General features: G+C 43.5%; 2 protein-coding genes across 10 annotated transcripts; both read right to left on the reverse strand.

Annotated features, from left to right (window-relative positions):
• Positions 1-279: 279 nt before the first annotated feature.
• Positions 280-8629, reverse strand: Znf614 (zinc finger protein 614). Its single transcript, XM_046466070.2, has 6 exons — positions 8022-8629; positions 6785-6885; positions 4427-4638; positions 3541-3667; positions 3154-3249; positions 280-2009 (listed from the first exon to the last, which is right to left on the reverse strand). Exons 3-6 carry the CDS (start codon positions 4439-4441, stop codon positions 514-516), a joined length of 1734 nt encoding a protein of 577 aa, XP_046322026.1. The 5' UTR covers positions 4442-4638; positions 6785-6885; positions 8022-8629; the 3' UTR covers positions 280-513.
• Positions 8630-16559: 7930 nt separating this feature from the next.
• Positions 16560-26067, reverse strand: LOC124107839 (zinc finger protein 432). 9 transcript variants are annotated; one of them, XM_046466062.2, is made up of 6 exons: positions 24955-25352; positions 22160-22344; positions 21564-21659; positions 20673-20791; positions 20307-20399; positions 16560-19158 (listed from the first exon to the last, which is right to left on the reverse strand). In XM_046466062.2, the coding sequence occupies exons 5-6, from the start codon at positions 20326-20328 to the stop codon at positions 17468-17470; spliced, it is 1713 nt and encodes a 570-aa protein (XP_046322018.1). In that variant the 5' UTR covers positions 20329-20399; positions 20673-20791; positions 21564-21659; positions 22160-22344; positions 24955-25352; the 3' UTR covers positions 16560-17467. The 9 variants fall into 9 exon arrangements, with proteins under 9 accessions (XP_046322018.1, XP_046322016.1, XP_046322012.1 ...); XM_046466060.2 differs by having other exon boundaries at positions 20665-20791; XM_046466056.2 differs by lacking the exons at positions 21564-21659; positions 22160-22344 and adding an exon at positions 25739-25895 and having other exon boundaries at positions 20665-20791; positions 24955-25090.
• Between the last annotated feature and the right edge of the window lie 959 nt (positions 26068-27026).

Raw genomic sequence — 27026 nt, forward strand, 5'->3', positions numbered from 1 at the left:
GCAGTATGTGTTACTAAATTTTGTTGTATTTATTACCATAAAGTTATTCTCCAGTGTAAACACTTGACACTAATCGAGGTCTTATTTCTGGGTAAAGGCTTTGTTATGGTCACTGTTATTTCTGCCAACTAATAAGCCAATAATTCATGAAGAGCCCTGAAAATAAAGTCTTTCCAAAGATGACTTTCTTAGTCTCTACATTCACAGAATTTATCTAGTTATAGCCTTTCCAGATTATGAGCTAGAGATTTTGCACAGGGGATCTCCATACTAAGTATATCTGAGTTTATCTGTTTTTATTGACAGAAAATGAGAGGTAAAGGATCACCAAAGGCACTATCATATTTACTGCAACCAGGCATATCTCCTGGGAAGATCCTTCTGAGGGCACCCAGTTGGCTGTGCCGTGATTACATTCCAATCGGCCAGAGACACAGATGTTTAGTGAAGTCTGAGTTGCCACAGAAGACATTTCCACCCTGCACAGTGTTTTGGGGATGCATGAGTTCACTCCTAAGTGATGTGCTGTGACTCTCTATTAAAAGAATTTTCAACTTGAATGAATCGATCCGTTTCTCTGGTGTGCATTTTCTTGTGTTTAACAAGGTTCGACAAGTGGGAGAAGGCTTTCTCACAATCACTGCATCCGTAGGGCCTCTCTCCAGTATGAGTTCTTCGGTGTACATTGAGCACCGACTTTGTAGTGAAGGCTTTCCCACATTCACTGCACTGATAGGGCTTCTCTCCTGTGTGAATTCGCTGATGGGTAATGAGGCCATATTTGTGTGAATAGGATTTCCCACACTCAGTACATACAAAGGGAGTCTTTCCTGTGTGACATCTCTCATGTTGTATGAGGCATATCTTCTGGCTGAAGGCTTTACCACATTCATTGCATTCATAGGGTTTCTCTCCTGTATGAGTTCGCTGGTGTATAACAAGAGTGCGCTTGGTGGTGAAGGCTTTTCCACACTCACTGCATATATAGGATTTTTCTCCTGTGTGAGTCCGCTGATGTATGATGAGAGTGCGTTTCACAGTGAAGCCTTTTCCACACTCACTGCATATGTAGGATTTTTCCCCTGTATGAGATCTCTGATGCACAATGAGATTGCTCTTCACAGTAAAGCCTTTTCCACATTCATTACAAACATAGGGTTTCTCTCCAGTGTGAATTCGCTGATGCACAACTAGATAGCGCCTCATGATGAAGCCTTTTCCACATTCACTGCATATATAGGGTTTCTCCCCTGTGTGAGTTCGCTGGTGGACGATGAGATTGCTCTTCACAGTGAAGCCTTTTCCACATTCACTGCATACAAAAGGTTTCTCTCCACTGTGAGTTCGCTGATGAGCAATTAGATAGCGCTTCATTGTAAAGCCCTTTCCACACTCACTGCATAGATAGGATTTCTCTCCTGTCTGGGACTGCTCACTGACAGTGAGGCTGCTCTTCACAGCAGGACCCTTCCTGGACTCGCTGAGTACACAAGGAAGGTCTCCTACATGAGTCCTCTGATGCTTAGTGGTTAGGACACTTCTGGATGATTTCTCACCTTGACCACTCCCAGGTTTCTCTCCTGTATGAATGCTCCCATGATAAGGGAGCAGAGACTTTCTGGTGAAGGTTTTCTCACCTTCAGTGTATGCAAGGGGTTTCTCAATTTTTTGAGTCTTCTGATGTTTGAACGCTTGACATTTAATACCTATGCATTTTGTACTTTCAGTGAGTTTCATTTCAGTAAATGTATGTTCATCTTTATCGTGTAGGTAGATTTTCTCACCTTCATTAAAACCAACAGGGTTATTTATTTCATGTCTTCTCTTCTGGTTAACTAAACCTAATCTTGATTTCAAAATTGTATCGTGCTTTTGCAGTAGAATAAAATGTGTTTTGCTGAAATGAGTGATATTTTTAAATGCATTCTGATCACTGCATTGATGCATACTCTTCAGGAATCTTTGGGTTTGAGAGTACTCCTGCAGGTGGCCATCAACTTTCCCGATTTCTATGAAAGAAGAGAATAAATTTTTCCATGAGAATGGTATGGAGTAAAAATGCCTGGAAGATGATCTGGTGGGTGTTCTAGTTTGGATCTAGAAAGTTTCCCAGAAGCTTGTATGTTGAAAGCATGGTTCCCAATGCAGCAAGGTTCAGAGGTGGGGTTTTAGGCAGTGACTGGATCATGAGGGCTCTGAACTCATCAGTTAATTAATCCATTTGATCAGATGGATTAATTCAGCAATGGCAAAATGGACTACTAAGAAATGGGATCAAGTTGGAGGAAGTAGGCCATTCTCTGGAAGGGATTATTTTTGCTGGCCCCTGCCTCTCTTTCTGCTTCTGTCATGAGATAAGCAGCTTGCCTCTGCCACACCCTTCCACTAGGATGTTTCTGCCTTTGAGTGAACCATGAGCTGCATCCTCTGAAACCATGAGCCAAAATAAGTCTTTCCTCCCCTAAGCTGGTCAAGTATTTTGGTCAGAGTGATGAAAAGCTCACAAACACATAAAGTGGGGTACAGCTCTTTATTGTCAACCGAATGATTCTAGTAGCAAAGAAAAAAATAAAAATACAAGATGAAATAAACAAGAACTATATCCAAAAAGAGACAATGGAGGCACATATTTAAAACTAAACACCTTAAAAATAAAAGTTCCCAAATGGGGAGGTAAATATGAGGAGAAGCTGTTTAGGTATCTTCAGATGCTTCACAGCAGTGACACCTCCCTCAATGAGCAGACCATGACTTTCACAGCCACTCCCCTACTGCTTCTCACTAACTGCTATGGTTTGAATGTGTGTCCCCAAGAACTTCATGTTGGAAACTTAAAAATCTCCAATGCAACAATATTAAGAGGTGGGACCTTTCAGAGGTAACCAGGCTCCGAGGGCTTTCATGACTGGATTAATGGTGATGACATAAAAGGGCATGAGGCTGCAAGTCTGACCTCTTGCTGTCTCTCCTGCACACTCTTGCCCTTCTGCCTTCTGCCATGTGATGATGCAGCATGAAGGTCCTTGCCATACACAAACCCCTTGATCTTGGACTTCTCAGCCCGCAGAACTATAAATAATATATCTCTGTTCCTTATAAATTACCCGGTCTCAGGTATTTTTATAGCAGCACAAAAGGAACTAAGACACTCACCTGAACATGGTCCATTCTGGACTTCATCTTCTATCATCCACAGTTCTTCTCCTTGCTCCAAATTAGAGAGTGCATGTGGTTTGATATTTTGAAACCCTGTTTATAAGAAAAAAAATAGATGACTTAGACACATTGAATAAGGGTACAGGACGTCAAGTGGGAAAATATTATATCTGAGAGACAAAACTTCTCATATGCAAAGTAAAAGTTTTTTGTTTTTTTTTTTGTTTTCCAGAACAGGAGTGGTAATGCCACTTTGGGGAACTAAATGACACTTTAGAGAACTAAAAATCTAACACTTCAGAATACCACAATGAAGGCAAAGCTTTGAATGGTGACAAAGGACAGTATGTGACTTTCTAAGTGACACAGGGGACCTAACCTTACCTACTGAGACCAGATTATTATAATTTTCCAACATCACATCCTGGTACAGATTCTTCTGAGAAGGATCCAGGAGCTGCCACTCCTCCAAGGTGAAATTCACAACCACATCTTCCAGTGTCACCAATTCCTATAAAAACAGAGTTTTGTTTAAAAGAATGTAAATTCCAATCATTGATATAAAAGAAATATGAGGGAAGTTTTCTAATTTTCACCATATAGCCTACTTCTTTAGACCTTTCTCAAATAAATTTTAGAAGGAGTAAAATTCATACATTTTAGTACAATTTCCAAATAGTCAACATATGCAAATAACATCAGGACAATTTAAACATGCCTCCATTACAACAGACTTCATGGTCAACAGGAGAATAGATCATGAACAGACTCCATATTCTAAATTTATAAGAGTGCTTTTAAATAAATGTTAAAGAAAAAAATTATACAAGATTTGTCTAAAATATAAGAGATCATTAAAACTGATTAAGAAGATTTGGGTTAAAGAGAGTTTCCATGTCCATAGATCATCTCTGAAACCCCAGCAAGGAAATTTCCTAAGAGACTGGTCTGCTTTTTCCCAAAAATCAATACACATCATTTTGTTTTTCTGGTTGTGATGGCTCTTGGAGATGTTAGATGCGAGGTGATATCTATTGTAAGCTGCAGGACCCACCAAGTCATTATTATGTTCGAAACAGTAAGTCGTTTAGTGGAACAGTATATTCCTGACCCCAATTTGCCCTAATTTTGAAGTTAGTTCAAAGTTAATTTCTCCCCAGAACCCAATTATTCAATTTATAATTATTTCAGTTGAACAAATTTTTTTTTTCAGGCTTCCAGAAGTCTATCAGAAAACAAAGGAAAAGTACAACAAAAATCAAAAAGTCACCTGAGGCTCAATCATTTTCCTCTATACCCAGGAAATGATGGATAACAGGATTCTAAGTTTTATATCTCTTCTACTACAGCCCTGGAGTCATTCATTATGTTCAGAAACCTTGGCATCCAGTTTAAGGTTCCTTAGAAATGGTAACACTCTAGGAGTTCTTCCTTCTCCCTTCATTCTTCTCCTCCATTCTTCTTGATTCTGTGGAGCAAGACCTGTGGGCCAAAGAGCAAACTGACTTTAAGTGTATATTCCCCCTGGGTCCAGATGTTATCCCTGTTGTTGTGCATTTAGCTTAAGTAAAGGACACAAGTATTTCACACTTTGCCTTTACTTTGCACCTCAAAGGATTCACACCCTGGGGCAATATAACAAGGCACTACTGTATTGAAAGACAAGCTTCTTTTGCAAATCAGAAGTTGATGACAACTAAGGGGAAGTAAAAAAACACAACAACACAAGGGGCAGAGCACAGTACCTCAGAGGCAGGTGAATTCTCAGGGAGATCAATTTTAGGAAAGAAGATACAAAAGGTTCTAAGGATCTAGGCATTCTGTCTTTAAAAAGCAGGTGTGTGCATGTACCACTTCACAAGGCTTTGTACATTCCATAGGAACACACTCTTAGTTTGAAAGATCGTCTGATTTCATATTGTGCAACAAAGGATTAACTTTACATAAGAGAGGCTTGGCCCTTAGTTCCTGTGAGGAAATACCTAAGCCCTTGGAATCCTTGGAATATCTTGCTTGATCAGACCTGATTAGGGTCTTTGCTAACCCAGGCAGCTCAGCCCTTGGGAGGGTGTCCTTGTCAACAAGGTGATTTATGGTAGGGGTCCTGGACCAAGTGCTATCAGCCAGACCTCTGCAAGGCTGGAGACTAAAGGCCAGCCGTGCAGGCAGCCAATCAAGTCTATGTCCACAGAGACCCCAGGAACTCTGAACATGAAGGCTTGGATGACTTTTCCTATTTGGCAATAAAGTTATAAAGATATAGATGAGGAAAACATGATGATCATCAAACCGAACACACCTAACAAGAGAACACCAGAACACTGGAAGCAAAACCTGACAGAATTGACAAGCAAAACAGACAAACCAAAAATAAGGCAGCACCTCACTCTGAATAATAAACACAGCAAGTAGAAAGTCAGCAGGACACAGGAGACTGGAAAAGTACCAACTTCACTTACATTTCACATTCACTCATCAGCAGCAAGCTGTACATCCAACTTCAAGAGTACATGCAGGGGAGGGGACCAGGAAAGGCAGCAGAACCTAACTCCCCAGCCTGGGATCTGTATACCCAGCCAGGGTAACTCCACACCACGCACGACCACAAGACTGGGGACCTACATAGAATAAGTCACACTCGGTGTGTATATTCTGCCAAAATACTTTCTACTGTCATGCATAACTAAAAAAAAAAAAAAAAAAGTGCACATAACATTTTCCACAAAAGTTCATATGCTAGGGATGTAAAGCAAGTACCAATAAATCCAATATATTTACCAACCACAACAGAATTGAATTAGGAATACTTCAGGAGAAAATTTAAGAAATATCCAAGCATTTAGATATTAAAGAGTACACTCCTCTGGACAGATCTCCGCCAAACCCCCAACCCCCAGCCCCCACACCCTACTGGGGACAAAATTCAGAGACGCTCTAACACTGAGCTACATCCCCAGTCCTTTTTTATTTATTTATTTATTTATTTATTTATATTTTATTTTGAAAGAGTCTTGCTAAGTTGCCCAGGCTGGCCTTGAACATTCAATACTCCAGCTTCAACCTCCAGAGCAGCTGGGATTACAGGCACGACCACATTACCCAAAGACATCACATTACCTAACCCAAAGAGATCAGTTTTGAACAATCATGTGTCGTGACACATGACCAGTCAGGGTCACTCCAGGTGAACGGGGCTGGCATGAAATAATCACATAGAGGGGCTGGGGATGTGGCTCAAGCGGTACACACTCGCCTGGCATGCCTGCGGCCCGGGTTCGATCCTCAGCACCACATACTAACAAAGATGTGGTGTCCGCCGAAAACCAAAAAAATAAATAAATATTAAAATTCTCTTCTCTCTCTCTCTCTCTTAAAAAAAAAAAAAAAGAAAAGAAAAAGAAACAATCACACAGAGACAGAGAAATGCCTTTTCTTTGGTTCTGGGATGGCTCCTCTGACCCAGCTCTCACAAAGGACGCAAGGCAGGCAAGGAAGAGAGAGAGCAGCCTCGAACCCAGTTTTATTGGGGAGGCCATTCAAATGAGGCAAGGGGTAGGACTACAAGGAACAGGTGAGTGCAGCTCAACCCCACCAGGTGACGCCTACTCCTGGAGCCACGCCTCGTTACCTGAGCTGAGGCAGAGCCCAAGTTACTGTGGGCGGCAAAAAGTGTTCAGTTTCTCTTGCTCAGGACTTCAGGGCATGTTTCCAGAGCGGCTCCCAACAACCCTGTGCTAAAAAGAAAATCACATGGGACAATATTTAAACTGACTAGAAACAAATAAGAGCATTACCTAAATACTCTTAAAATAGTAAAGGAAATTCATAGCTTTAAATCAAAAGAAAAAGATCATATCAGCACTCTCAAATCACTACTCCAACTTTCCCACTTGAGAAACTTTATAGTTTCTCAAGAGAAACTATAGAAAGAGAAAGTGAAACCCAAAGCAGCAGACTGAAAAAAACTAATAAAGACAAAGGTGGAAATCAATGAACTAGAAAACAAAAAAGTAATTTAAAAAGTCAGTGAACCCAAATGTATTTACTTGAAAAAAAAATCAACAGAAATGAAAATGTTAACTAGAGCAACCAAGAAAAAAATTAACTAGGTCAGGAAAAGAAAAAGAAAAAAAAAAAAAAACCCAAATCTGTGAGAGTGCGGAGTGCAGCTTAGTGGCACAGCACTTGCTTGCATACCTTGTGGGAAGCCATTCTCACATGATTTGAGTTACCTCCCTGGCTAGGTGAGAGGCACTTAGACACAACTGTGTCAGAGCCTTCCCCACCCTGTCCCAGGTGCGAGGGCTTGTCCATGTGGAGGTGTGCCTGACCACTGACCCAAAGACCAATCACTGACCCTGACCTTGGAATGCTGCCCCCCTAGACCTTCATTGGATGGAATTTTCCCTTGAATTGTTTGCTCCCCAATAAAAGCTCACTCCCTGGCGTGTTCTCTCTCTCTTTCTCTCTCTCTCTCTAGCTGGCCTCTTGTGTTAACCTCGCCACCGCATTAGGTGGCTGGAGGCAGGAGCTAGGAGGAGCCATCTCTGAGCTGGGCAATAAACGTAACTGAGAATCATGTCTCTTTAATTTTAAAACTCACTAGTTAGCTTTTCATGCTTCAAACCTCTATTATGAAGCTAGCGTGCTGGTCGCGTGGTTGAAGATACCTGGCTTTGGTCCCCACTACAACAAAAGCTAAAAGCAGAAATAAGCGGGTGCACTCCTGTGACCCCAACCACTCAGGAGCTAGGCAAGAGGACCCCAAGTTCTGAACCAGCCTCAGCAACTTTGCCAGAGTGTGTCTCAAAATTAATATTAAAAAGGCTGAATCCTGGCAGCCAACAGGGCTGAGCTACACTCACCTGTTGCTTTGTAATCCTACTCCTTTGGCCTTTTTGGGATAGAAGGAATATTCCATGGAACCTCCCCCTGTGCGTCCCCTGTGTAAGAATAAAGAATTCCAGTGGTTCTGTCTCTTTCCACAGAGCCCTGTGGTCACAGAGCCATCCCAGATTTTGAAAGTGTACTTCTTCTGTTTCTGTGCTTTCTATGCCATTTTCTTAAGTTATTGGAATAGTCATATTTTGTGAACCCAGCATTAGGTCACCAGCTCTGATAGATGGCAATAACTAGGCATTTGTCCCTTGAATCAGCATTTGTCTAGACATAAATAACAGGAAAAGAGTTTTTAAAAATTTGAATGGCTGTATAGTAACTACAGAAGTTGAACTTGTAACTGAATTAGGAACACTTCAGGAATACTATGTGCAAACTCATCTCACGTAGAAAAGCCGAGGTCCATTCGGCTTTACAAAGCCATTAAGGATCACTAAGCTTTAATTCAGATAAAAAGCCAAAGGCAGTGGAGGAAAAGAACACTGCAGACCAATATCCCTCATGAACACAGGCGACAAACAACAACATACCAGCAAAATTGATTGTTATGGGCTGACTTCAAAACTCCTCACAGACTTAGCCCATTTTGTTCAGATACCCCACCTTATATGAAGTTGGCCCCCTCCCACCTGGTGCCCACATCTGCCCCCTACGCCTCCTAACCACAAGTTCCTGTTTTGACAGCACAGCTGTATAAATTCATACCTCTCGTTCATCCCTTCTGAAAATGTAATTTCTGAGGATGTGACTTTCTTTGATATAAAACCTGATAATTTTCCACTTTTTTGAAATGTATCTTGTGATTACAGTTGCGTCTTCTGTCCCCACTTTTTGCAGTTTTTAGTTTTATAAGCCTGTCCCTACCCTCAACTGGAGTTGTCTACCACGCGGCCTGCGCAATGGTTTCATTAATGAGGTTCTTGGCATAAAGTTAGTTAGAAGAGATCGAAATAAAACACACAGACTCAGTTACCTTATTTCTATTGCCAGGTCCGAGACGGCTCCCCTCTCTGGCTCCAACCTCTAACCGCCCAGCAGGGCAGCAAGGATTACTCAGGGCTAGCAGGAGAGAGAGAGAGTGAACACGCCAGGGAGTAGCCTTTTATTGGGGAACAAGAAATTCAGGGGAGAATTCCATCCAATGAAGGTTGAGGGGGGACTGCACTCCAAGGTCAGGGTCAGTGATTGGGCCCCCGGGGTCAGTGGTCAGTCACACCTCCACACGGACGGGTTCTCTCATCAGGAAAGGGCCGGGAAAATTCCGACACAGCCAGAAGCCTCAGACCCTTAATGGGAGTCGCCCAGTCACCCAGTCACGTGTCAGGATGGCTTCCCACAGAGTTGAGATGTGGCAACACATTTAGATCTGTGTTGCTGCCAGCAATACAGGTTGCATGTTCTGCTTTTACATTGACCTGATGAATTAATCAGAATGTGTCAGAACATTATGAGGCACAATCTACCAAGAATTATAAACTATGGCTAAGAGGGACTGTGGGAGTCCTGGGTGGTATATTGCTGCAAGTCATCCATGGGCTGCGTGTGGGCCACCACACATGAAGCCTAGTAAACAGGAACACGTAGGCTTTGGGAAAGGCAGTGGACACGTGCTCTGGTTAACTGCCCTCACACATTATGAATTCCTACCCTGCTCTGCCTTGTCCCAAACAGCACCTGAGATGGGTGTGACCTGTCAAGATGTCAATCAACTTGCTGACTGCAAGATATAACCAAGAAAGACTCCGCCCTTGAAACCTCATCCCTGCCTTTGATGTCCTCCCTTGAGTAAACCCCTGGAGCCATCCTTCTTTGTCTAACTCAGCCTCTTGTGTGGACTGGATTTATCAGGGCTCCATTTTTGGAAATATATTTCTATCCTTTTTGTCTTTTGTTCTTCACTATTTTTTTAATATTTTTTAGATGCAGTTGGCACAATACCTTTATTTATTTACTCATATGTGGTGCTGAGGATCGAACCCAGAGCCTCACATGCTAGGCGAGTGCTCCACTGCTGAGCCACAACCTCAGCCCCTTCACTAATTTTTTAGACTTTAAGTTCTCAGGTGGCTTATGCTCTCAATGGCATGAAGAAGAACCCCACAATGAGGCCATCGCTTCCCTGCAGTGTATAATGTTAAAATTAATTCATAAGTAAAGCATTCAGAATACTAAGAACAGATGAGAACTTACTCAAACTAATAGAGGGTATTTATGAAAAACCAAAACTAACAACAAACTTAATAGTAAAAATCCAGAACGTTTTTCCATTAGAGTTGAGAACAAAGTTGCTTTCAACCTTTCCATACATCACTATACTAGAAAGTCTAACTAGTTTGGTAAGGTTACAAATAAGTAAAGGCATCAAGATTGGAAATGCATAGTAAAACTGTCCTTATTCCTAGACAATATGATCTCTATATGGGAAATCCTAAGAAGAATGAAACGCCAAAAACTGAGAGAAAACCTTTGCAAAGCATAGAATAAGTATACAGGCTATATAAAGAATTCTCAAAAATCAACAATACAAAAATAAACCTCTCCAGAATACTGGCAAAGGACTAAAGACATATTCACCAAAGATGATACACAAGGGCAAGTACATGACAAAATGCTTACCATAGTCAGCCAATATTAGACACAGACCAAAACCACAAAATACTGCTTTATGCCTCTTACAAAGCCTACAAAGAATGGCTGTGGAAATGCTGAACTCCCACATTGTCACAAGCTGTCCCTGGGCTGTGTGTGGACTACTGAGCATATCAGCCTCCCCAGGGGATCAGTCTGGCATTGGGAACTCCCTATGGCACACCCCGCCCCCCCACAGAGCATGACCACCTGATACACTGAACTTCCCCCTCAAGCTTGGCCAAAGATCCACCCAGCACCTGAGATGGGTGTGACCTGCCAAGATGTCCTTCAACCTTTGGACTACAAAGACTCTGCCCTTGAAACCTTATCCCTGCCTTTGATGGACCCCCTTAAATAAACCTCCAGAGCCATTTTCCCTTTGTCTAGTTCCAGAGCCCATGTGGACGAGCTCTATCAGGGGCTTTGCTTTCTTGTAAATATATTTCTGAGTATTTGTGCTATGTTATTTGCTAATTATTTGAGATTTTAAGTTTTAGGGTGAATTGGATTCCCCTGGGCAGGAAGAACCCCCCCAAAGAGACGCTGCCCATGGTCTTCCTGATACCACAGGCCAAGTACAACCACTCTGGGAAACAAACGCTCCCGAGTTTCTCAAAAAGTTAAACATATACCAACTGCATAATCCACTTCTAGAGATGTGCCCCAGCGAAAGAAAAATATCTGTGAACACAAAGACCTGATCAACAGTGTTCACAGGAGTCGGACTTCAGTAGCCAAAAGTGCTGACCAAGCAGCGAATCCACCCACCGGCAGAAAGAATTCTAAGGAAAAGGAACCGCTCCTTCACACCAAAGGGCGACATCAAAATGCTGCGTGAAACAGACCAGACAAAGGGCCCTCGTGAGTCAAGCAGGAGGCCACACCTGTAACCGCAGCTACTCAGCGGCCCAGGCAACCTGCGGGGCGCAGGTCAGGGGTCGTGCTGGCCCCACGCGCCCAGGCCCTGGCTCCATCCCCAGCACCAGACACGGAAGCAAAGTCCAGGCTGCGGGCTGGGGAGGCAGGAAGGTCCGCCGTTGTGCCTGGGCTGAGAAGGGACTGCGGCCTGGGGACCGTCGGTGGGGTTAAAATCCGACTGTGGCCATGGCTGCACGACCTTGGAACACCGTCAACCCCTGGAGTGGTTCAGGAGGCGAGCCTTATAGTACTTCAATTAAACCTCAACAAAGTCTAAAAAGAAACTTCGACAGCTCAAAGGGAAAGAGGGAATGAAAAAGCATCAACCGGGGTCAGGGGGATAGCTCCAGGGTCCAGCTTGGCGCCACAAATAACTGCAAAAGCAGGGTCGGGGGAGACTGGAGGAGCGAGGGCAGGACCGCCGGGAACCACCTCCAGGGGCCTGGAACCGCCTGCTGCCTCAGTGGCCCACCACAAACTCCCCCGCCCCCGTACGAGGACGGAACCCAGAGGCGCTTAACCACCGAGCCACGCCCCCGACCCTTTATTTTTACTTGGGGCTGAGCTGCTGAGGCTGGCCTCCTGCTGGCCCCTGCCTCCTTCGGCCTCGCCTCCCCAGCAGCCAGACCAGCGACGCCTCTGCGCCAGCTTAAGGCGACGGTGCCATCCGCCCGCAGGTCGGGCCCTGGGTGGGGTCCTAGACCCTGGTCCGGCGCGGCCCACCCCACACGGGGGTCCCCGCTCGCCTGCCTCCCGCCACTCCGGCGTCGCCGCTCACCTGCCCGACGCCTCCACACCCGGAAGTCCCAGCGCCGGCCGCGACGCCGGGAAGGGGCAGAGGGGATGGAGGCAGTTGCACAGTACCGAGGAGGCCACGCCCACCGCGGCCTTCTGCCGAGAGGGACTCCGGGACCCAAGATGGCAAACCCCTCCCGCCCCTCAAGGCTTCATCCTTCCGCTTGACCGGGACGGTCTGCGACGCCGTGCTAACCGCGAACGTTCTCGGAGGCCAGTGCCTGCCCGAGACCGACCGGGCGCCGGCGGCATCTTGCGCGTCCGGCCGGGGAGGAAGAAAGATGGCGGCTCCCTAGGGACGCCATGGGAGCGGCCATCGTGGAGGACGGCGGATCCGTACACAGGGCACGCTAGCGCCCGCGACCCGGAAGAGATGCCGGGTCGGCGCGCGAGACGCACAGAAGGGCGTGCGCACCGGGCAAGGAGGGCATTCTGGGTTGTGACGCAGGCGTACGTGGAGCGCTAGGAACCAGGATTCGGTGCAAGGCGAAGCCCGGAATGGGCGGGGGCCTGTGAATCGCGGGCTCTTGCTCCGGGCTGTGCAGCTGCCTCCAGCGGGGAAGGGGCTGAGGGTCAGGAGCTGCAGATTGTCGGTCCTTCCGGAAGCAAGCCGAAATGGCGGCAGGCTCTGGGGACTGGCCGTCAGGAGGCCGCGGTCCTAACGCCTTGCGTCGGTACCAAGGTTCTGCCTTTGTTTTTAAGCCCACTTAACCTCCGGCGGGCGCCGGCCCTTCTTGTGATCCTAGCGGATCGGGAGGCGGAGGCTGGAGGAGCACAAGGTCAAATCCAGCCTCAGCAACTTAGGAGACTGGGGACGTGGCTGAGTGGAGGAGCAGTAAGGGTTCGATTCCCAGTGCCCAGGGACAGAAATAAGGACACAAAAAAGCCTGTATTACAGTTGTCAGTATAAAATTTAACTGTATTTTCAGAGTACCAAAAAAAAAAAAAAACCGGCAGATAGTGTGTGTCATCTCGCTGGTAGCAATCAGGTTTGGTTTCTTTCTTTCTTTTTTTAATTGCGATTGGTTTAATAGCATGAGGATTTGTACTAGAGGTAGAGAATAATTGTTTACTTAGAAAAAAACTATTTTGCGATTCTCAAGTTAACATGTGTAATCATTAATTACCTTATCATAAACATTTTGGCTTTAGAAAAATAGTTTTAGATGATTGATACAGAAGGTCACCACACAGTAAATATAAAAGACTCGTCTCATTTCCCTTTATAAGGTACTCTGACATACATTTGAACATTTTGGGAGAATATATTGTTATTGATTCCTAGGTACAGTTATGGTGATTTGAGATTTTTTCATTTTGCTCAGATGTGTTTTCTAACTTCTGTACAGGAATTTATTAGTTTTTGTAATGGGCCACTGTAACACTGAGCAACAACTCCAGCCCTTTTAAATTTTATCCTGAAACAGGGATTCACTAAGTTGCCAGGGCTGGCCATGAACTTGAAGTCCACCTGCCTCAGCCTCCTGAATTGTTGAGATTATAGGCATATGCCAGCACATTTAGCTTGTTTGATTTCTTAGCGTTATTATGTTCCCTCCAGGAAAGTTTCTTTTAGAAATACAGTGTCCTGGGCTGGGGATATAGCTCAGATGGTAGAGTGCTTGCCTCACATGCATATGGCCCTGAGTTTGATCCCCACCAACATTAAAAAAAAGAAAAGAGAAATGCAGTATCCTAGAAAAAACAGAAACAACCCTGTAGTGTTCTAGACTTACAAATATCTCTCCTTTCCATACACTGAAGTCCTGGCTCCAATTCCATCTGCCCAGAAAAGTCTTCCCTGAACACTTACTAAAATACGCCTTTGAGTACAATCAATGAATGCACCAGACTTTATATTTCTTCCTAGTTTTTATCATCTGAATTGTGGAGGTTTTTTGTTTGTTTTCTGGTGGTGCTGGGGATGGAACCCTCGACCTTGTACAGGTGAGGCAGGCACTCTACCAACTGTACTGTATCCCCAGCCCCCAGCTGAATTGCTTTGTGTGGATTCCGTCTCCTCATAATCCATCAAGGCCATCACTTCACCTGCTTGGTTCTTTGATGTGTTCCCAGTGTTGACAACAAGGCCTGCAACATACAGAAGCTAACCACAATGAAACTCAAAGGAGGATCCACTCAACGTGGAATTGGGGACCAAATTCTACATGGCAGAGATGATTAGAGGACTCAGCATTTATAAGCTGGATTAAATAAACTTAATGATATCGAGGGAGATAAATGGAGAGAGAAAACAAGATCCTTGTTCCTAGGAAATCTAGAAATTTTTTCAAGCAGACATTCAAATTGATGTTCTGAAAAAGAGGAAATAATGGAAGGAAATGTATCATTGGGAATAAAATAAAAGCAACAAAAGAGGCAAATATCAAATATGGTAGGCTATGCCTTTGAATTTCAAAAATTGGGTTAAAACAAAAAAATTATCGTCTCATGGTTTCTAGTAGATGTCAAGGTGTTGACAGACATTTGCATCATGGAAATGTAAGTTAAGGCCATGATTATATTCCACCACACACCCAATAAGGCTAACTCAGTGAAGTTCCAAGTGCTAGAAAGGACATGGGACAATGGGGTGCTCACACTTCATTAGTGGGGATGTATACAGCCACTGTGGAAAGTAGCTTGACAGTTTCTTATAAACACACACTTATGAACCAACGGTTGTGTTCTTCAGTGTTTATCGCAGAGACCTAAAAACTTAATGTTCACACAAAATTAGATACATAGCTGTTCACAGCATCTGAATTCATGACAGCAAAACAGTGGAAACTCAAACGTCTATCAACAGTGGAGAAACACCACGGTTCAGCCATACAAAATCCTACTAACAATACACCCAACAACTTAGATGGATCTTAAAAGGCAATTTACTGAGTGAATAAAAGTTATATATGTTACGATTCTAATTTAATAGCATTCGTGAAATGACAACATTATGGAGGGAGGTTAAGTGATCGATGGTTGCTATGGCTTTGCGTTGGGGGATGTGACATTTCCTAGTGTTGGCACCAACAGTTTGGCATCCTAATTGTGGTGAACTTTTACATGTGGATATGTAAACAAAATTTTGTATATGTATACAAAATTCTTCAGAACTCTACACACCAAACCACACCATTTTAGCACATGCAAAAACTAGTAAGGTCCTGCCAGCTTGGTGGCACATGCCTGAAATCCCAGCAGCTCAAGAGGCTGAGGCAGGAAGAATTAGAGTTCAAAGCCAGCCTCAGCAAATATGAGGCACTTATAGCAACTCAGTGAGACCCTGCCTCTAAATACAAAATAGGGCTGGGGATGTGCTCAGTGGTCAAGTGACCCTGGGTTCAAACACTGGTACGAAAAACAATAACTAGTAAAGTCCAAATAAGGTCTATAACTTATAGGCCTGGGATGTGGCTCAGTGATAAAATGCATGCTTAGTATGCACAAGGCCCTGGGTTTAATCTCTAGTACCAAAAAAAAGCAATTATACTAATGTCATTTGAATTGGTTTTGTGTATTCTGGTTAAGATAATTGTCACTAAAGAGGCTGCATAAAGGCTACCCAGGAACATATATTTTGTAATTTCTTATGAATCTAAAATTCTTTCAAAACATTTTTTAGTAGAATCATATTTTGTAAATTACTTGATGCTACTTTAAACTTAAATATGAATTTACAGAATATATTCCTTTTAAAGGACATCAATAGAGCCTAAGATATGCTTGAGTTAATTATATGATACAAGATGAGCACGTTAACACTCCTGTATTGTATATATGCATTAAAATTAGTGATTAAAACACCTCACTTTAAAATTATGGATAGTTGATATTACTCAGGTTATCCTGTCTCAAAATGGACATCAAATATGATGACTTTAGACTTGTGATAGCCCTCCAAAAGACATCATTTTCATGAGACTTCTTTACTACATTGATTTTCTGAATTTGCTAAAGCATTCTCTATTGCAAGGCATGGTGGTGCACGCCTGTAACCCCAGTGACTCCCAAGGCTAAGGCAGGAGGATTACGATGTCAGTCTCAGCAACTTAGTATGACCCTGACTCAAAAAAATAAAAAGGGCTGGGGACACAGCTAGTGGTAAAGTGCCCCTGGGTTAAATCCCCAGAATCCACTCCACAAAAAGTCATTCTACATTTAATGTGTTGTTAAGTTTTATTTCTGTGTGCATTAATGACAGATATAAGAAGCAGAACATATTACTGAAATCTGCCCTATTCATTGCCATTTGAAATTCTTTCTTGTCCACAGTAAGATACCTGACAACTATTAAGGTTTTATTTCCAGGTAATGGCTTTCCTATGATCATTATGTTGCTACTATGTAGGAGTTCATTGATGGTCTCTTTTGATCACTAATGAGTTAAGAGTTTTTATTTTCTCATGGAAGGCCTTTCTAGTCTCCCTATTTATATTTATCTCATTATACACTTTTTTCAAGACTTTTCTGCCTTAAATGTATCAGAATGTTTTTCTGTTTATTTTCACATACTATGTGAGGTAATTACTGAAGGCACTAGTACATTCTCTGTATTCATTAAATTTTCACCCTATGCAAATTCCACAATCTCCCAATGGTGAAAATCTATGAACAGGTTGCTCTATGCTATATAATCATATGTGTTAGAAGCACAGTGATGTTTAATGAGTTCAAAGTACTAACACAGTTTGCCCCTACATGAGTTTGCTTATATGTAATGAGTTGAGATTCTGTGCAAAGAATTGCTACTGTCATATTTTTGATGAAGCCTGACAGGACAGCAAGGAACCCTAATAATTGAATGAGTAAAGTTTCTTCTTCCTTGTATGAATTCTTTGATGTACACTAGGTGCATCATATAATTTAAAGACTGATTCATGTTGAGGGCATTCCCATACTGAGTTAATATGGTCCATCTCCTGTGTAAATTCCTTCATGGATGAGATGGAAGGTGTATAAAACTTTTCCACCCTTATTCTACACAAAGAAGTCTATCCTATGTGAAATCTTGGAATGTTACACAAGACTTTTTCTACCTGAAGGCATTACCATGTTCATTATATTATTAGGGTTTGTTTCCATTATGTATTCGCTGATGTACGATGAGATTTCTCTTTGAAGAAAAGCCTTTCCCACATTCACTGCATACAAAGGGTTTCTCTCCAGTATGAGTTCGCTGGTGAACAACTAGGCGACTTTTCACAGTGAAGCCTTTACCACATTCATTACATGCATATGGTTTCTCTCCGGTATGAACTTGCTTGTGTAAACTGAGCTCGGTCTCCATGGAAAAGCCTTTTCCACATTCATTACATATGTAGGATTTCTCAGCTGTATGAGTTTGCTGATGTACAACAAGATAGCGTTTCATGGTGAAGCCTTTTCCGCATTCAGTGCATGTAAACGGTTTCTCACCAGTATGAGTCCGATGATGTACCACAAGATTGCTCTTGAAGGCAAAACCTTTTCCACATTGACTGCATATGTAGGGTTTCTCTCCAGTATGAGTTCGCTGATGTAACATCAGTCCACTATTCACAATGAACCCTTTCCCACATTCACTGCATTTGTAAGGTTTCTCTCCAGTATGAGTTCGCTGATGTACAATCAGTCGGCTCTTCAAGGGGAAACCTTTCCCACATTCACTGCAGATGTAGGGTTTCTCTCCTGTATGAGTTCGCTGATGTATGATGAGCATGCTCTTCACAGTGAAGCCTTTTCCACATTCATTACATAGATAGGATTTCTCTACTGTATGGTTTCTCTGATGTACAATGAGATTACTCTTCCTGGGAAATCCTTTTCCGCATTCATTACATACATACGGTTTCTCTCCAGTATGAGTTCGCTGATGTTCAATCAGACGACTCTTCATAGTAAAGCCTTTCCCACACTCACTGCATATATATGGTTTCTCTCCTGTATGATTTCGCTGATGTATGATGACATAGTGCTTTGTGGTAAAGCCTTTCCCACATTCACTACAGATATAGGGTTTCTCTCCTGTATGAGTTCGCTGATGTATAATAAGCATGCTCTTCACAGTGAAGCCTTTTCCACACTCACTACACACATAGGACTTCTCTCCAGAATGGTTCCGCTGATGTACAATGAGATTACGCTTGCCCGGGAAGCCTTTTCCACATTCACTGCACACATAGGGTTTCTCTCCAGTATGAGTTCGCTGATGTTCAATCAATCGGCTCTTCATAGTAAAGACTTTTCCACATTCACTGCATATACAGGACTTCTCTCTTTTATGAATTCTCTGATGTTCATTGAGCCTGGACTTTCTGGAGAATACTCTGGCACACATATTGCATCCATAGGGTTTCTCTCCTGTATGTACCCTCTCGTGATCAGTGAGCTGAGACTTCTTGAAGAAGGCTTTCCCACATTCACTGCACACATGGGTTTTCTCTATTTCATGGATTCTCTGATGCTTAATGACTTGGGACTTGTCACTAATGGGTTTTCCGCTTACAGGTAACTTAACTGCAGAATGGAATTCCTCATATGTCTCTTTCAGAAATGATTCCACATTTCCCTTAAATTTAGTAGAGTTCTTATTGCCATAGTTTTTGTTTTGGTTGACTAAACTTAAATTTGACTTCAAATTCCTTATATATACCTCAGTCCTATTATGATTTTCTTTGAAAGGAAAATGACTTTTGTTTTGAAGTTCATATTTTTTTATAATCTTCAGCATTCTTTGATTTTCTGAGTGACCCTGAAGATGATCAACTTTGTCATTTTCTAGGAAACAAGAGAACAATGAATCCTTCATAACTTCTGTGGAATACATCTTAGAAGAGTACTTGCATGAGAGAAGCCCTAGGTTCAATACCCAGCACTGTAAGTTTAAAAAAAATGCATGGAGGAGATAAACTGAGGCAGACATAAATTATGACCTGGTTTGGACTAGAAGTGATACCGGATGCAAAACAGTCCTTTCTAGTTATGATAGTCAACAGAAGCAGACCTTTAAGGTCTACATGTGTAGAAAGAACTTTATAACATGCAAGATGCCACCAGCATGAATAGGATGGTGAGATGGTGCTTTTTTAAATACCTTTATTTTATTTATTTTTATGTGGTGCTGAGAACCAAACCCAGTGCCTCACACATGCTAGGCAAATGCTCCACCACTGAGCTACAACCCAACTCCAGCGAGATGGGTTTTTTGTGGAAGGAAGATGATTCCTTTCCTCAGAAACTGGAAAGCCACAGGCCAGCTGCCATAGAGGAAAGTAAAACAGGTAGGACTAAAGTACATATTAGGCAATATTAAGCAAGATATCAATTGAGAGTCTCATTTAGAGAACAAAGAAAGCTCAATCATGGTACAAAGATTAGAAAAACAGCACAATAAAACAGAAAAACTATTGAAGAACCCTCAGAATGGGGGGAAAACAGCTAAGGAATCATCTAAATTCACAATAAGCTCAAATTATAGTGAGGACACGATATACATGGTGGGTCTGGATGTTCAGATGAGGAACTGGTCATTCCCAATGGAACAGGAAAGCAGAAATCAGAAGACAGATGATGATTTCACAGATCTCTATATGGAACGAGGTCTGGAAGGTGGAATTCCAAAGAACAGGTAGAGACACTGTGACAGGTATAAAAAGGGGTAAGAGAAAAAAGTAATTTAAAACGGCAGGGTGATAGAAGCCAAGGAACAAAATTAGGCAAACAAACAAAAAGCAAGATGAAATAGGCAAGTATCAGATCTCCAAAGACAACAAAAGGATATACTTCCCTCTCAAGACCTAAAAGAAACATTCTGAGATGGGGAAAGAGATCCATGCAAGCTGTGTTTCTGTATACTCAGATACCGATGTGTTTTTTTCTGACCAATTAGAATAAGATTCTGTGCTGAAACATCTTGCAGTTCTCACCTGGACAGATCCAAGTGTGCATTTCATCTTCTGTCCAAGGTTCTTCCCCTTGTTCCAATTTGGAAAGAGCATCTGGCTTGCTGACTGGATACCCTGTTTGTGGGAAGTGAGAAAAGACTTGGACACAGCTATGGGGCTGAGATGTGTCAACATGGGAGAGGTTATGTTCAAGGATTAGACAGCTTTCCCAACTGCAAAGCAGAGGCTTTTCTCTCAGGAGCTAGCACATTAGACCCTCTTGTCTGGAACCAAGAATCTACCAGGAAAAAGCGCTACAGAGCTCTGGCTCATTAAGTAGCTATTAAAGGAAAAGCCACAGACTTGCACCCTCTGCGCTACACAGGGCAGCCATCCTCACCCACTGACACCAGATTGCTGTAGTTCTCCAACATCACGTCCCGGTACAGGTCCTTCTGCCCAGGGCCCAGGAGCTGCCACTCCTCCCGAGTGAATGCCACAGCCACATCCTCCAGTGTCAGCAACTCCTGTAATAACAGAACCCTAATTAATCTGAGGGTTGTTATTTACTGATTCACAAAGAATGAAAAGGAAGTTGTGCTGCTCATAATAATGTATATTGGCTGAATATATAAGCCTACTGTATTTTTAATACATAGTCATAGAATCAATCTCCAGATATTCTACAACTGTGCAGTGAGCTATTCACCCAACCAAGTATAAGGTTTCATAACATGCACCATTAACTCATTAAAAACAAATTTTATGTACAATTTTTCATTTCAGCATCTATTGACAATCAGAATATTAAATACTGCTGTGGATGTGGCTCACTGGGTAGAGTGTTTGCCTGACCTGCCCCAAACCCTGGGTTCAACCCCAATACCACAAAAAAGAAAGAAAAAAAAATTAAATGCTGGTGACATCCAGACATATACTATAGATTTCTGTATGTGAGTCTTCCTGACTAACACCAGAGTAAAACATGGAAGAGATGCCAGAACTTCAGGACACTATATAAGTGTTTAATTACAGAATGCAACAACAACAACAAAAAGAAATATACATCAAGTATAAGAATTGTTATAGACTGATCAAATTTGAAAAAATTATTTTTTTGAAAATATATGTATTAAATACATGTATACATAAGAATGCACCCCCTCACACACACACACACACCCCTATATATCCAGATATCTGCTTATAGAAAGGTTAAATTAGAACAAACTGAAAAGATAATGAACCGGAATGTGCATTTTAAAAAATAAATAATCAGCTGGGTACAGTTGTACTCACCTATAATTCCAGGAACTTGGCGGCTGAGGCAGAAAGATCTCAAGTTGAAGGCCAGCCTCAGCAACTTAGCAAGGTCCTAAACAACTTAGCAAGACCCTGTTTCAAAATTATTTAAAAAAAAAAAAAAAAAAAAAAAGGGCTGGGGATGTGGTTCAGTGGTTAAGGGCCCTTGGATTTTATCCTTGGAATCAAAATAAATAAATAAATAACCAAAAATGAAGCAGAAAGCCAAGCGTGGTGGTGTGCACCTGTCGTCTCAGCTTCTTGGGAAGCCAAGGTGGGAGGGCTTTATGAGCCCACAAGTTTAAGGCCAGCAGAGACACAAAAGGCAAATTTAACAAATATGGAGAACAGTGAGACATAAACCTACACATAATTCATACTCAAATAGAAAAAATACACAAAGATCTGAAGAGTAAGCAATTTTCAGAACTGATAAAACATGCCACAACCAGAGTTAGTTATATTAACCGCAAAGCCAAGCCAGAAATCTGCATTTAGGTACATCAGATAGAAACTGCGTAACACTAATGCAAATGTAAAATTATGACAACACTAGAAAACATTACTACAAAGAAAAGATAACATGTACTGACAGGTGACTTCTCCACAAATACGGTGCAATCCAGAGAAGTGTACAGTAGCCTCTTCATGTGGCAAAGCAGCCTAGCCCTGACTGCCGCTGGAGAAGGAACTGGGACCTGCTTGTCCACTACTGCATTCTTCTGTCTCAACATGGCTTGCAATCATAGAGCAGTATGGGAAATTGAGATGGGGAAGCCTAGGGGGAACGGAAGACATTTTATCCCAATGTCATTGCAGAGATTATTACACAGAAAAGAAAGAAGACTTGGTAGAGGCCGCAAAAACTTCTTTTAAAGAGATGAAATCTTGCAATGTTGTTCAAGCTGGCCTCAAATGACACTCTCTCTTACCTCGGCCTCCTAAGCAGCTGGGACTACAAGTCACTGTCCCTGGTTTAAGGCTACAATTTTTTCCCTCAGTACTTGGAATTAAGCCCAAGGCACTCTACCACTGAACTACATCCCAGCCCTTTTTACTTCTTTATTTTTTTTATTTTGAGTTAGAGTCTTCCTAAGTTGCCAATCATCCTACTTCAGCCTCCCAAGTCGCCAGGATTACAGGTGTGTGGCACCACACCCAAGGAGGCTGCAAGTTCTTTGTTTTTAAGCTATAGGTGGACACAATACCTTTATTTTAATTAACTTTCCTCTTTTTTTAATGTGGTGCTGAGGCTCAAACCCAGTGTCTCACACATGCCAGGAAAGTGCTCTACCACTGAGCAACAACCCCAGTCTCTGGAAGTTCTTAACACTGCTGTTCTTATCACATTCTGAATTATTTCACATGAAACAAATCCCCTTAGAAAATACACAAGCCAAAAATCATATAAACAACCCCTATTAAGCTAAGAAAAAAAGATTTTTAATATACAAATAAGAATAGGCATTTCACAAAAGAAAAAAGTCCTAACCAACAAATATACAAAAGACTTCAATTCTACATGTAACAAGGAAAATGAAAATAAGGAAAATGTAAAATAAGGAAAAAGAATATTAGGACACTCAGAAGAAGATTGAAAATTATGTTTTTTCTTTGCTTCTTTCTTTCCCTTTTTTTTTTTTTTGTGTGTGTGTGTGTGTGTGTGTGTGTGTGTGTGTGTGATACTAGGGATTGAACCCAGGGTTGCTCTCTACAACTAAACTATCACCAGCCCTTTTTATTTATTTTATTTTGAGATAAGGTCTTATCTAAGTTTCCCAGTCTGGCCTTGAATTTGTGACCTTGTGTGCCACCACACTATGAGCTATGAAACTTGGTAACATCATCAAGTATTACTTAAGGCATGGATGACACCACATATCACTTATTGTATAGTAGGCACTCATCTAAATGCTTTACTTACATTAACTCATATTTTGTAGTCTGAGTATAATCAAATATAATTTTATATGGTGAACATTCTTCATTTGATCGCAGCTGTTATTCCTTTACATCTTTAAATTATACCATTGTAGACCAATAGGTTATTTTCTTTTGAGTATGATCCCATTGGTGCACAAATTTACCATTGGTGCAAATTAAATACATGTGCTTATGTACACAAACATGTATATCAATATACACATATTTGTAAACATACATACATATGTAGACAAAACACACGTTTAGTGACAGTTAAGTAACTACCAAACATTTGCTAAACCAGTATGAGGAACTTAGGAAATTACAATGCAGTTAGGGAATTTTTTTTTTCTTTCAGATGAGGGTGGACTCACTACACAGTCCAGGCTGACATTGAACTCCTGTGCTCAATTGATTATTCCACCTCAGCCTTCTGAGTAACTGGGACTTCACCCCCTTGCCCAGCTGAAGAGAGTATTTACTTTCTGTTAATACATATGTCTGTGTTGAAATTTTGTTCTCTAAAATGTATATGATATTTAGTTACAAAAAATAAAAGTAGGTAAGAAATTTGGAAGTAGAGGGTTCTGTATGTTGAGATGACAAACACTGAAGAACCCAACAACTCAGACATTTATCAAACAATATTTCTTAAAACTCCCAAATGCTAAATCTGTACTTAAACACCAGTTCAGCTACCTGTTCAGGACAGGTGAACCCTTTCTATTTCCAAGGCCTCTCTTTATTCCTGGATAAACTGAGTCCTCTGAGTGGCCTTACTTTGATGCCTTCATAAATTGTGTCCCCAGTTAGCTTGGTCTATTCCCACAAGAGTCTCTGAGGAACCTTACCATAAACAATAGAAAACATACCCTTGTGTATATATAAAGAATACTGTTCAGTGTCCACCCATCACCTCTAGAAAGACTATCAAATTTTTCCTAATACCTGAATGCCATGAAACAGTGACATCAGGGATGATGCTGGGGCTCAGTGGCAGAGTGCTTTGCTAGACTGCATGAGGCACTGGGTTTGATCCCCAGCGCCACATTAATAAAAAAAAAAAAAAAAAAAAAAAAAAAAAAGAACATACTCTGTCCATCCACAACTAAAAAATAGAAAAACAAAACCAGTGACATCATCCCCCCAGAATCGGTCTGCTTACTCCTCGCAATCACTGTTTCTTATAACTCAGCGCCATTCCCCTGTGGTGGTGGCTGTCAGGGCTGAAGGCACGAGCTGACAGTTAACGCCACCACGATATCCTTTTGATTCACACATGTCATTCCACCAGTCACTTAGTGGGAATCATAAGAACATCAGAGTCCCACGATGCCATGATGTTGGAGTTAAAAGAGTCAAACTTGATTTCTCTCTAGACACTTTCTGATGATTAAAAAATCACAGGCATTTACAAATCTATGAGCAAATATAAGGCAGTCTGAATAGAACAAGAAAAAGTCACCTGAACACTGCTCATTTTCTTCTGTGGGGGTAAGTGGCTAACTTCCGCGTGTGCCCCGATGTCCTGGTGAGCAGTCCCCGTCATCAGGAAGGGTGTCCAGTCCGGGATGCCTCTTCCTTTCGTCCTGCTGCAGGGCCTGCGGGGTGGAGAGCGCGACGCCTCTCACGGTCCGTTCTCTAGCACTCAGCTCAGCTCCCGGCCCGAATCCCGTTCTCCGGGGGACTCTCAGCCCGCCTGCGGCTGCGTGGGACAACTCCGCGTTCCCGAGGAGGCGACCACGGGGACCCGGCCGCAGGGGCAGACGGCGGCCTAGTGCCTGCACCCCGACCTCAACAGGAAAGCGAGGCGCACGCCGAGGAAGGACGGAGAAAGGCCAAGAGCCGCGGACACACGTCCGAAGCCCAGCTCACCGGGTCACTCACGCCCACAGGAACCTGACGGCGGACACTCGGCGACCGCGACCCACAAGAGGACAAAAAACTCCACTCTGCAGCGCCCTGAGCCTTCCTCCGCCCCTCAGCCCGGCTCCCGGGCGTCCGGAGGTGGTCGCTCGGCGCCAGGCTGAGCGCCGGACCCGCGCCCGCCCGCGTCCTCGGCAACCTGCCCGGGCCGGACCTCCTGCCCGCAGGCGGAGCGCCCGCAGCCCTGCCCCAGGGCCTCCCGGCAGCCGCCGGCTCCGCCTTCCAATGTCCGAAGTGCGGAGCCCGCCCGCCGGCGGCGCCGGGAACGCTCCCTTCTCACCCTCTCAAGGGCCCCACACCGACCGACAAGGGCCAGAACTTACTTCCCCGAACTTCCTGCGCTTCCGTTCCCCCTTGAAAAGACCAAGGCGGGCGGCCGCGGCGTTTCCATGGAGAACTGACCGCGGACCGCGAGCTTCCGGCTCTATCCTGTGACGTCAGGACCCGCGCCGCAGCCGCCAGGTGCCCTGGGCCCCGCCATCTTTGGGCACCTTCCGTACAGCTTCCGGGACCCGCTGGCGCGGCTGCGACCGTCTCCAGGCAGAGCGCTTAGGCCCTGGCCGGGAATGGAGAGTGTCAGAGGCTCGAGCTCACACAAGGCAAGCACGGCTATGGGCAGCTCTTCTCCACGGACGACACGCAGCCCAAACCTGGAAGGTCTGGCCGGCGCTTTCCCGAAGGCGCCGCTTCCGCCCCCCGGGGCCGTGGCGGCCGGCGGGATCTTCAAAGGGCTTTAGGGCGCCTCAGTCACCGTTTCTGACGCGATCGCTTCCGAGGCCGTGTGAGACCGTGCTGGCCCGGAGCTGGCGGTGCCGTTAGGGAGCGACCTGGGGGTCCCGCCGCAGGGGAGCGGCTCCGGGGACCTCCGGTCGTGGGTCTCCGACTTCCCCGGCTCAGATGGGCCTCCTCGGTGGATCCACCCGACTCGCCCGTTCACACTGCCTGCCTGTCTTGACGCTGGCTTCACCGGGACTCCACCTAGGAGAGGGCGAGGACTCTAGAAAACAGGGACGCGGGAGGTGGTTTAGGGGACACAGAAACGTGTATTTTCATTTGATACCAACTGGGAATTATGTTTGCAGTCAGCAGCGGCACAGGCCTCTAGTCCACCTGTTAGGCTAGCCTCAGTGACCCAGTGAGACCTGGGCTCAAAAAATTAACTAACTAAAAAGTACTGGGGGCATGTTGCTCAGCTGGTAAAGCAACCTGGGTTCAATCCCCAGTACTAGGAAACAGGGAGGGAGAGAGAGACGTCTGGGGAGTCAGCTCGGTGTAGAGGGCTTGGGGAGCATTCCTGAGGCCCCACCGAAGAAAGTGGGGAGAAGGCAAAGATGGACCCATTACAGCAAAGAACCAAGATTTCAGTCATGCAAATATTCCGACTTCTGGTTTGGAAAAGCCCACCAAGGGTAACCAAATATGGATTATACAGATCAGAAAAATAAGCAGGACACTTGTTTCAGAAATCGCATCGAAGAGGCAAGTCAGAGTATCAAATCGGCACGTTCATTTGAGCTCATCTGCGATATTTTTAATATCTGTGATATTCTACTTCTAAAATGTACTCATTCTACTTCTAAAATGTACTCATTTTCTTCCTGCTGTAGTAAT

Source organism: Marmota monax, unplaced genomic scaffold (genome assembly GCF_021218885.2).
Source record: "Marmota monax isolate L192 unplaced genomic scaffold, Marmota_monax_Labrador192_F-V1.1 WCK01_AAM20220418_F8-fsc00160, whole genome shotgun sequence".
NCBI lineage: Eukaryota > Metazoa > Chordata > Mammalia > Rodentia > Sciuridae > Marmota > Marmota monax.

What these genes read in the sequence shown, in the direction of transcription:
- Znf614 (XM_046466070.2), bottom strand. An exon ending in TAATAATCTGGTCTCAGTAG is followed by an intron (nt 3,250 to 3,540) that starts GTAAGGTTAGGT and finishes TCTTATAAACAG; the next exon opens with GGTTTCAAAATATCAAACCA. An exon ending in CCAGAATGGACCATGTTCAG is followed by an intron (nt 2,010 to 3,153) that starts GTGAGTGTCTTA and finishes CTTCTTTCATAG; the next exon opens with AAATCGGGAAAGTTGATGGC.
- LOC124107839 (XM_046466056.2), bottom strand. Translation starts at nt 25,806, where the DNA reads ATGGAAACGCCGCGGCCGCCCGCCTTGGTCTTTTCAAGGGGGAACGGA. An exon ending in AGCGCAGGAAGTTCGGGGAA is followed by an intron (nt 25,091 to 25,738) that starts GTAAGTTCTGGC and finishes TCCACCCCGCAG; the next exon opens with GCCCTGCAGCAGGACGAAAG. An exon ending in CAGCAATCTGGTGTCAGTGG is followed by an intron (nt 20,400 to 20,664) that starts GTGAGGATGGCT and finishes TCCCACAAACAG; the next exon opens with GGTATCCAGTCAGCAAGCCA.